The 12,362-nt window shown below is 37.1% G+C and overlaps 1 protein-coding gene across 2 annotated transcripts in view; it reads right to left on the bottom strand.

The window, feature by feature from the left end:
* The window catches only part of LOC117235471 (aquaporin AQPAn.G-like), a 33,985-nt gene that overhangs the window by 17,004 nt on the left and 4,619 nt on the right, over window positions 1-12,362 (bottom strand). The window contains exon 1 of one of the 2 annotated variants that reach the window (XM_033497518.1): window positions 1,283-1,835. The exons of the other annotated variant lie outside the window; for it this stretch is intronic. Coding sequence (XP_033353409.1) covers window positions 1,283-1,301 — 19 coding nt within the window. The 5' untranslated portion in view covers window positions 1,302-1,835. Of the gene's footprint in view, window positions 1-1,282; window positions 1,836-12,362 lie in introns of those variants that run through there. 2 annotated transcript variants of the gene reach the window in all.

The raw sequence follows: 12,362 nt of genomic DNA on the forward strand, positions 1-12,362 counted from the left end.
TTTTGTTAACGGAGAGGGGAGAGTAATTATGCAACAGAAGTCAATGAGACAGATGGCGCAAAGCCGCTGCGTTCTATAAAACAAAGGGAAAGGTGTAAACAGAATGCGCGAAAAGTTTTCAGTGGGACGACATCGTTGAAATTCTGTTTTTGTGATTATCGTTGGACGAATATTACGTTGAGCTAAAAGATATTACGATCACAATACACGCTAAATTGTCATTACGTAATTGACATAATGGATACCACGACATAATGATACCGCGATTTCATATAAAGAAACCTAATTATATTCTAAGGTAACTGTACGTACTGCAATTTGCATTTAAAAAACTGCAAAGATATTTGTCGCTTTCGAAGTTCCATTTTACATTATAAACATTACCATTATTACCATTATTAAATTAAAATAAAAACACACGAATGCATATTTTTCGCCAGTAAAATAACGAAAAGAAAGTACGTGCAGTAAAAGTAAGAAATGACAGTGGCGAGAAAATTTTGTTACGTATCGACGCTAGATATCAAAATATACAAAAAATAAGGACCGATTAAAATTCCTTCGTAACTATCAGTGTATCCTGAAACGACACAAACGTTTCCTGTATAATTTATTATTTATTATCGAACGAACCAAATCAATTTATTATTGAACCAACAGACGGAGATATCGCCCATATGCGTGCGAACTGTCGGCATAGTTGGAAACACTATCCAGAAGCGCACATTTATCAAAGAATCATTGACGATCGTTAGAAAATATATTTTCTTCTACGATCATCCTGTACATTGCTCGTCTTACTAATGAGAATTTAAATTTATCGCGAATCATATACCGAAATAGATAAAGTTGGAGTGTAAATTTTGCAATCTAATCCTTTCTGATTGGGCGATAGATCTTTGTGATTCATGTAATCTATTCAATTAACTATTACTATTATTCCTTTAGAAACAAATGGCGAATGGAGAGAGATACAACACCAGCGCGTTACGTCGTAATTCACATAGCGATTAGATTATATCTTAAAACAATGACGATAGATTGATGGCACGGGTGCCAATTTTAGCAAGCTACGAAATTTTGTCGACGCGCATCAAACTAGCTTTTCGTTTAGTCCATTCGAAATTCTATATCGATACCCTGTCGATATTACATAGATTACGTAAATTTTAAAGTTGTTCGGACACGTGCGCGATATCGTATCCCACAATTTTATCAATTTCGACGCGTGACTAATGCTCGATTCGCCATCGCTTTTCTAAGATGTTAATAAACGACATACCTTTCCAACCCTTGCCCATTTTCCTCTCGATATGGCAGGCAAGACGGTCGAACAAAGAAGCAACAGCGTCCTCCCTTCGATCTACCACCCCGGTTCTCGTTCTTCACAACAAACGAACGTCAGCAGCGGATTGTTCTCTCATCGGAAGCTAGCTACCATTTCCCGAGAATATCGATCACCGATCACCGGTCACAAGAAACAATCTTCCCTCTCTCTCTCTCCCCCTCTCCCAACCTTTCTCTCCCCCTCGTCTAAAGACAAAGGATCCTTTCGAAATAAGAAGACAATGGTAACAACTTATCACCTCGATCGCCGGCCACGACTATCGCGGTGTTTTATCCGGCGTAACGGGAAACTCGAACACGGTAAAAAAGCGTGGCAAAACGATCGAAGACGAGGGTTCCGTGGCTTAATGAAGCGAAGCGGAAGGAAAGACGAGAATAAAAAAAAAAAAGAGAAAAATGTCTGTTTCACGGTGGTGGCGCACTGGTTCGCGATGTTCGACGGTACAACACGTGGAGTCTCTGGGCTATTGAGTCTGCGGAGCGCGGGTTTCGCCTTCATATATCGCTGTTCTCCACTGCTGTCCTCCCCCCAATCGACACGCGGATCCCTCCTTTCTCACCTCCTCCACCTCCAGTCTGTTCATCATCGTAGCCCCACTCAAAAACTCATTCAAAACGGAATCCGTATCTGTTTCGCATCGTATGGTCCTGCGGGCCAGGATACCTGCGATCGCGAGGCGTAGTCTCGGACTTTGTATCCTTGACATGTCGCAGGTTAATGTATCCTACGCGCGCGCTCCTCTAACGGATCGTGCCGATTTTAACGTTACCAACCTTTCCAGCCAACCAACCGAACCAACACAGATTCGACGGACAAGATGTTGTAATTACCACGAAGCGGTCCGATGTAACTACATTTACCACGGATGTAATTACGTTCCTGGTCATCGCGGAGGCTGTTGTCTTTTGTAACGTAACTGGGATCTTAGGCGGCGTAGAAGGATCTACGATCTCGGGATCGCGTTGTGGGGAACGGCCGATGCGCAATTAAATTTCGCGGAGGCGTAGATATCGGTAGCTTGTGCCAGGGAAACTAAACTGGAGCCAAAAAAAAGGGATACTATATTGGATAACGAACTCCTTGCAATTTTGAATTAGATTAAATAGGAAATTGACGAAGATTATTATTAGACAGTGGTTTTTATGAAATTCGAAGGTACAAAAGCGATGAAATATAAATAATATGCGAAAAAATATTTAAAATATAATATATATTATGATATTTAACAAGCAAGATGATTACCTGTTTGGGTTCCGTTTTTTTTAAATGATATTCCTGAGAATACGAATTTGCATAAATATTCGCCGTATAATTATCATCGTTGTAGCGAAGTAGATGGGAAACGTTAAATAGGATTATTGATACGAATTTGAGAATTTGACATGCAATTAGCTATCTAGATACACGAAAGTGATGTATTTATACATGATAGGTGTGTTAGATGATACGATTATCATGGCAGGAACGTGATTATGTTCTCAGTTTTCAGTATTTTGGTTTTTTTCACTGCAACTGATATCCTTACTTTACATGGAACCTATTTTCTGTTATTTCTAATCACCTTTGTCGGTAGTACAACGTATCAACATACTTGAATATACTTTAGGAAAAATAGTTATAGACGTATTGCAATGTACATTTTCTTATTTCAAAGAATTTCAATGCCGCGCTTGCGTTACTCAGATAAGTTATCACAATTATAAACTTAACTACTGGTATATTTTACGTATTCCAATGACGCACTGTTGTACCAGCGTAAATTAAAGTCTACTGGATGAGATCCGAAATATTCTATGCGAAAAACGAATAATTTGAACAAGAACATTCTATGATTTCATATACGCGTCTGTGCGTAAAATTAAATTAATCTCGCAATTTTATATTACTATATTTTGTACCCATGCCACTATACCGTAATTCTTTCGAAGCTTATACCGATTGTAACTTATTTGACCATTGGAACATTATAAAACAGCTTGATTCGGCTAACGTTCTTTTAATTCACCATAAAACGCACAGTCACGAACAACTGAAAACATACCTCGTCCGTGTGAATGTTACACCGTCAGAAGATCGATGTCGAATAACACATTACATTATGAATTGCAAATCAGTAATATTTAAGATATTTTATAGTTACGTTGCGATGTAAATTCTATAAGTATAAACTAGGATGGAACATTTCTCTAGATAGAATTTATTTAAAAATATGTTTTTCACCTGTCGTATATGTTTGTAATAATAAATCATACTTATACAGACGTGTACGTACATAAATAATGCTACAACGACGAACATTCGCCTTTGTTTTGAAACTTTTAGCTTTAATTAAAATATTCATTGAAATATGTTTTATATTGTCAAATATCCTTTCAAATTGCAATTGTATCGTTCAATTTTATATATATAAAATGTATAAAATGTATAAATTTCAGAATACAGATATCGCATCCAATTTTTCGCTTTACACCCTGTACGTTTGTAAATCGGCGTTCGTCGGACATTCCTTCGTCCGTTCCTTTCATCGTACTTTTTCTGCCTCTCATCCGACTGATTCGATCGTGTTCTTACATAATCCCTGTTGGGTTTAGTTTTTAAACTAAAGGAAGGTGATCGAGCAGATCGTAACACGCAGTTTCGCGAAAATCGCGCGAAACGATCTTCGTTCGACTTTGTTATAGCTACGCGTCACATAAAACATATATCTTTTACGTTTACTTTGAAATATTACTAACTGGTTGCAGTTGTTAATGGTTGGAAATAACGATAATAATTAGCAGATGATCACACAAGATTCGGATATTTGCAAACGTTTGGTGTTATCGCTAATCGTAACTAACAAGGCCTCATCTTATGTGTTTGTTTCAGTGATATCATCGGATGCAGAACAAGGTGATATCAACAAGATAATTACAAACATCGCGAGTCAACAGTGGCATGTAAATATCGTACGGAGTAATATGCACGCATATTCGTTTTCCAGTTATCAATGGTTATCTATGAGCGGCGTTGTTCTACAGATAGATAATTAGGCTAGTCGAATTCTTGGAGATTGCAAAACTGCACCGCACTGCCGTTACACATGTCCCACGATAGTAATTAAGTGCTATTAATTGGGTCACTGCGTAGCAAGGTATCTCCTGCAAATAGATCCTTCGCGCACCTGCTGCTTCATTTGCATCGTTCGGTTATACGAACGGGGTTCAACGAATGTTCGCTACTTTTTGCATTCCTTAATTTTTCACCGATTCACTTCCCTGTAGATCTTATCCATTGTTACATAAAAATTTGGATTTATTCCTTTTTACATTTACATTTGTTTGCAAATCTTACTCGTCGTTATCTAATCGATTTCTTATGTTCGAAAGTTCGAACCAGTCCCTGGTAATCGAAACGAAAATCTCACGGAAGGTGAAATATCCCAACTCTGCTACAGTTCCTTATAAGCTCTTACGATTGTATCGATTTGAAATTGGATACGCATGAATTTAATTTTCTAAATTGGCAGACAGTATTGGCAGGGATACGTATCGAAATGCCCTGTGCAAAGATATGTAGGTTCTTCGGACGATAATTAAGTACCTTTAATTGGACCCGTGTACCGGAGGAATGGTTTCTGCAAACCATCGGCAGGTAGCACACCTGTGTAACTATTCACTCGCGTCGTTTATAGCTAAGCGAACATGAATGGGCAAGAAAAAGAGCGATATCTGTGGCATCTACAGGGTGATTCGGAAACACTGTTGCACGCATTTTTGAAATTGCGTTGACGTAACGACTTGTCGTAGGCGACTAACGCGCGAGAAATGAAATTACACTGGCAAATGTAAACGTTAAAGTATTATGCAGATGTTATTAACGAGAGACGATAGGAGATTAGATTTTTACTCGATTACGATAAATGTCACTGTAACGTTACTTTCATCTTCCATTCCTAAACCGCACCTACGACATTATCAATTCAAGACGCAGTGAGTCATAAAATGTTAAAACGAACCGCGTGTTTCCAATCCGATGTTATCAGTCGCCGAAGAACGTTGTACATAGCGGACGTCCATTAAGGGGACGTCCTTGTCGATGTGACGAGCATCGATAACTTAACAAAGTGGCAAATCGTCGTTGTCTCGTTCGCAACTACGAGAGTTTACCAGAAACAACGATTTCAAAAATAGCGTTTCGCAAAAGGATACCGACCGGATCTATTCTCGTAGGAAGTTAAATGTCAAATTTCACGACCCTTGAGCGAACAATGTGCAAACGTAACCCGCGGCGTATTTCGCAAACTCCGTGCCCCAGAAAGTAACAAGGGCCTCGGGGCTGTACTTATAAGTTTGAAGAGCTGGCGGGGTGTGCGCGTAAACAAAAAATCATATAGATTGTCTATTATTTGCATTACTGGTTTCCGCGAGCCGCAATATAATTGTACGAGAGAAGGGACAAACACCACGGAGCAGTATGTTCTGCTGTTTTAATATTTTCTAGAAGTTTTCTAAATTTGCAGCCCAAGGCGATCGTTGATGAACGTACGATACTAAAAAGAAACTAAAAAGTTACGGATGTTATAATCGTAGGTATGGAAATTCGTATTTTTATAAATCCACTTAAACAAAAGAAATCTAAGCAGAGATTTATTTCACTTGCCGAATATTATGATTAGTACTATACTTTTGATATATTCTATATTTTTGCATATTATTATTATATATTAAATTTCCTACGAGTAGATATAACACCGCGGTCTAATCGTAAGAAATAGTTTAGTTATTCTTTTTAGTCAATGGTTTCTAGTCGCTTCATAAAGTTTCGACGAAATTTTCTCAAGTTACACCGCAAAAACGGTAGACATATTTTTAGGCAATCTGACGATCGTACTGCTGGTATTCGCGTAGTTTCATCATTTTATCCTTTGACTTTCCCTCTTTTTCGTTTAAAACGTAACACGTTCAGTTGCGCGAGCATTCAATAGGAATTGGGAAAATTAGTTTCAGCGAACCCTGCCGCAACGACAACAGCCAAGTTCGTAAGCACCATTTATTACCAGCCTAATCCTTTTGCTTCTCTGCTTATGAACTGTTTCGCGCGTCAATATCCGACCGAAAAGGAACCGTTCCTATTTTATCGTGTAGTGAATGTGCCACGAAATTGCCACGATTATATCGTGCACCGTGATCATTCTTTTCTCTACGCCGTCCACAAAAACACGTGCTACCGCGAAGACTTTCCTTTTTCAACGATCCGCGGCTGAAAATTATTTAGGAAAAGATAGAGATTTCGCGTCATGTTGGTTCACAAGCGTTAAGATCGTACGCGAGATTTACCGATTTAGATGATGTTTACTTATGGTAAAAGTTTTCAACGCTAATGAACTTTGTTTAACGGTGATCGCTTCGCGATTCGCTACTCCAGTGAAAACACTAATTTCCAGTGAAACTTCCTGCTTTTGTGGATCGAAGATTATTTTTATATTATAAATCTCGTTGTTCGGTTTGAGAACCGATAGAGAAAGTTCCTTTTGTTTTTTAAACGATTTTCCACGTTTGTTAGTTAAGAGAATGCTTCGATAAAGGAGGACTTGCAAGAATGATTACTCGAACGTTATACTTTAAAATGCGATCATTGTTTAATATTAATGATATTTTAACTCTCTATTGGTAACGAGAGAACGCGTTTCCTTTGTGTTTAATATATGGTACGGCTATGTGAGTGTTTATGGTATAATGAAAAACGAGACTGATTTTCACATGAACGTAACGACGTTAGCATCTCAGAATATTGAAATTGATATAGAGTAAAAGGATAATGATATAATATTCACTGAATTAAGTACCCTGAATTAAGAATAAGAGCAACAGTACGGTATAACCAATAATATACAATAATCATTTCCACATAATTTACATAGAAGAACAAACAGGTGTTTAGCAGATGCTATTACCATTGTGGAATATCATCGCATTTAGGTGTCTATCCACTCGATTCCGCTTCTCGTTGGTACACGATCATTCGTATTGTATTGCGTAAATTCACAATTTGCTTTGATGGAAGGAATTGCGACGTAGCGATTATTTAGAATCCGCGCTATAATTGCTACTTCGGTTACGGTTGTAGCCGAAATTGACAAGCGATGAGTCGGTTTCCTGGGCAGGAAACAGCCGCTACGTTTCTAGGAAATAGAATGGAAAATAAGGTGTTACGCGAATTTTCACGGTGCGCACAAGCTGTGTATGAGAATCGTGCTGGAAGAAGGAAAATTACCTTAACGTAACGAACGAGCCCGCATGATGAACTAGCTGAACGAACACGTTTACCTGTTACGTGATAATAGTTTTAATCAGCTCCTCCATCGATGTCAGAATTTTTTACTAATGACTTGCCGCGGAGATTCATTCATTTTCTAGAAGCGTGTTTCGAAACGGATTTCAATCTTGCAGTTTACCGCAAAATTCTTTTTTACGTGTTACGCTTGGTGCGCATTCGCATTCAACAAGCGGATAATTTTTGTAATGCAGATTACAACTCATTCGTTTTGACTTCTATTCTCCATGATAGAGATAAAGCGCACCGAAACGCGCTGACTTATCATCGATTCTTACCGAGAAATGATACGGGAAAAATGTCTATCGACAAAGTTCATTCAGATACTGTATATCTTAGTGATATCGGCAAGAAACAAATGCTGCGGAAACATGTAGGAATATCCATTAAAATAAGAAATGAGAATTAAATATTAATAAACAATACAAAAAATCATCATTTTCTTTTACTTAAAAAACGGTCAGAAACAAGTTGAAGCATATCTAACGTTACTGAAAGCCGTGTATCAACCGTGATATTAATAATTAAGCCAAGACAGATTTCGAATGACCCGGGTATCCTTTGCAATTGCGTGATTTTATCGATGGTAAAAATCATTGAAACGTGTGGCGTGCCGTGGCGATATTGACGGTAAAACCGCAGAAATAATCAAAGCACGAGCTCATAAAATCTCCGTTACGCTTATTCACGTGTTGCGGTCTACGGTGTGGTGGGACGTCACCGTCAAAATATTCTTTAAACTGTTGTACGTAATCGAAACCTGAAATTAAATATACCCGACGTCGCAAAAGGTTGCAAAGAGCGTACTGTTGGCCCGGGGCAATTTTCTCGAGCGGAAATTATGAATGTCAGTGCATAGAAAGGTCTGTATAATGGGATGCATAACACGGCGACGCTGATGTCATAATCCAAGTGAAAAACGAATATTTTATTTCGCTGCAAACGAAGATAAATATCGTTTATAATTTAGGTGTCAGAGAAATTTAGCGAAATGTATCATCATATCATATCATAATCGAAATGTATCATTATGAGTATAAATAATGCTCGAATGTACTCTGTTTCGGTCGGAATTTGTCCGGCCACGGACAAATTTATCGTTAAGTATCTCCTGAATTCTGTACTCTTCGAGATTGTTAATGAATTCACGTAATCGTTACGCAAGTACTGGATAAGAAATAAAATTTTTCTATTGCTTAACAACGTGATCTTCGTGTGTTTTGTATAAAAAAAAAGAAAACTATTGATTATCGAATTATCTCCCCTTCGAAGCAATTTAACTTTTGTTCGGAATATTTTCCCCTATCAGAAGTGGTTCTCGAGATATTTGCAAGGATTAACTTAAATGGTACATCCTGTATAATAAATAACGAATCACATAATGAATGACTCTCCTGTATCTGTAATGTTTATCATCGATGACTCAGTTTACCGAGAAATTCTTTTCTTTGCATCTTTCAACATGTAACGGGGATAAGGATAAAAGAATGGAAATAAAAATAATTTAATAATAAACCAACTATTTGCAATTATCTGCCCTCGATCTTCGCTACGTAGACGTTGAAACAGGAACGCGTGTCGCTCCTAAGAAGACGTCGTCGTTGACGAGATAATCAGCAGACTACCTATCATTATGCGTTTATCGGAAATTTGAAGATGCAAAAATGCATAAAATGCGTATAACACGGAAAAATACGTAACATGTGCAAAGTATAGTACTCGTTGTAACACTTGATAGGTAAAACAATTCTCTATTTAAATTTCACTTTTTTAATTATATTCGCGTAAATATTTATTTGCACAAATATCTGCAGTCTTAGTAATCAGCAACGATCGTGAATTTGCTATGTTCGATCGATGTATGCGACGTACTTCTTCGAAATGCGTATTTTCACTTGCTATTACCGATACGTATGGCTAAATCGTCTCTGGTATGTTAGATTATACGCGGGTATTCACAATGTTAAATTATATCAATCTCTATCGAACTGGATCAGGTTTGGATTATCTTTAATGAACGAAAACGAAGCTTTATCGCACTTCATATCGTTTAACTTAGCTTTGTTATCGTTAATATCGCCACGTTCGACGCTGTTTGAAGCTCTCAAGTCAAGAAGTCTTTTCCAAAATTCTCATTCGAAAAGTTTTGCGTAAATAGGATCGAATAACTAAACGAATATTCGATTTGCGGTTTAATTTTTCTCTCTTTTCTGGGAACGGTATAGCAATTTCGGTGTGTGATATTAAAATAGCAGTAGGAATGTATTAATAAAAATACGCGTTATACGTAACGTAATGTATTAATGTAAGTAATTACGTATATCCTTCCATAAGTGCAAATAAGATTAGTTGAGAGATTCAGTTTAATAATTATAGTAATAAATAAATCATATTAGGTACGATTATTCAAGTTAACATAATAGAAAACTGATGTGTCATTGTTGAATGTGTTACTTATAGTGCAACAACGAGAGTCTGAGGAAGTTAAACGAATATATGAATACACATACGAATAGTCCATATTGATGTGAAATTTAATAATTTAAATTATCCTCAATCGTTTCTTCCAATTCATATTTTAGCATTTACTCTTCGTATGGATGTTACGTGCTTCTATGCACCACCTATCGTCCTGATCAAACGCTTTAAAAATCCTTTTTATAATATTTTTAAATTAACGATAATTTCCACGACGTCGTGACATCTTAAAATAATTAGTATCTGAAATACTCCACTATCGAGGAAAAGCGCAACGCTCTTTGCACGTTTAAACACATTCGTGCACATGTGCACACGAAGGCAGCGTTGCATCGTCGAAAAGTACAACGTGACTGCTCTCAATTTTGTTTTTCTGTTTAACGAAAGAGACAAATCGTGGATGAAAGAGGGACGATTTTATCGCAGGTATTCTCGGATAACGCGACGCTACGAACACTGTAAACATCGACGTGAATCCGTATCGTGTAATTACGTATTTTGCCGGTACAGCCGGTTCGGAGCATGTGTGAAGTTAATCAATCCAGTTAGAGCGAAAACTGGTCATTACGGTGGTCTGTTAACGGCAAACAAATGGTAGCCAGTCATCGGTTCACACATCGTTACCTCTTTCATCTTACTTTTGCTCGCCGTTTACATTTTTTGCCAATTCTAGATCCACGATGTTTGAATTGTATTTATTCGACGACACGTGCAACGTTCTGCGCAAAAAGACAACACAAGTTACTTTGTTAAACCGGTTTTTCGGCAATACGAATAATCCACTAGCCTGTAAATGTACCCTGGTAAAATATTCCTCCTTCTACAGTTTCTTTTCTTTTTTGCAATAATTCCAGTAGGAAATTCAATGAATTTTGTTCGAAATAAATGGAATTTCGATAGATCGAAGATCCACGAGTGCAACATAACAAGGAAGTTATAGCTTAATATATGCAGTTTTCAAAGCCTTTGGAAAACTTGATACGAGAGTAAACACATTTTTCTCTTCTTATTGCACATCTATTTCTCTGTTAGTCTTTGTTATTGTTCAGCCTGTCTTCGCTATGCATCGGTATGCGACTCAATTTTCATTTAGCATGCATTCCGAGTTGGTAGCACGCAGAAGAAGCTCATTGTCGTAATAGGCTAGTAGCTACCATTGGAATTTTGTTTCAGTCGAAACAGATCGATTGTAGTTCTAACTATAATACTGTTTTCTCTTATTAACCTGTTATTTATTTTTCAAATCTTCGATAACACCGTACAGAATACTTTGAAGATAAATTCTATCACAAGCAATTCCTACTTCGTGTCTCGTCACGGCTTTTTTTAAAAAAAAAAAAAAAAAACTTACTTTTCCAACGCGATATATGAGATCGAGTAAGCCATTAAAAATTAAACACTTTGTGAAGAGATCGAGCGCATCGACTTCCTTATTTTCATTCTCGTAAGTTCTATAAGCGTGTTGCACGTTCTTATCGTTTTAAGATCGTTCTCTGTCGTCTAAAAAACTTTGCGGCGTTTGAAAAATTTATCTTAGAAATTCTTGAAATAAAAGACAGAAAGAAACAAGTATGTTTAACAGCGTTACGATGCAAAGTTTTATTGGTCGCTAATTCACCGTACAAATTCATTCGTCAATTATCGACCGTTTGTTAATTCATGGAAATTGTCCTTATATCTATAAATTATTTACAAACGCGACATGCAATCGTTTCAAATGTAACTATTTGCTCTCCGTTGTATTGGTGTGTCGTTCCGTATTGTCGGTCAAAGTTCAGCTGCGTGTCGGTTAGGTATATTTATTCTATTATTCTCGCATCATGGTTGGAAAAAATATTGCGCGTATGTAACGCGTGTTTTACCAAGAAAGTCGTTTCGGGTTTAGCAAGACGAGACGGAACTTACTGGAAATTACTTCGAATAAAATTCATCGTAAAACTATTTTGCATAACGTTGTTAAGCCTTTCACCGTGAACCCCGTACGTCGTACGAGCACGTCGAAAATTACAAATTATTATGATTTATAAATCTTACGACGACCCACCAATCCATTATGTATTTCCTATTCTGTAATCTACAGTAAGAGGAGTACACACATTGATCGACAGATAAATTAGTATTATATATATATATATATATATATATATATATATAATTCACATGAAACAACATTTTCTTCCAAGTTCTGCAACATATTATAGTTATCGCAGCACGCTGTCCG

Source organism: Bombus vosnesenskii, unplaced genomic scaffold (assembly GCF_011952255.1).
Source record: "Bombus vosnesenskii isolate JDL3184/JDL3185 unplaced genomic scaffold, Bvos_JDL3184-5_v1.1 scf7180000013316, whole genome shotgun sequence".
Taxonomy (NCBI): Eukaryota; Metazoa; Arthropoda; class Insecta; order Hymenoptera; family Apidae; genus Bombus; species Bombus vosnesenskii.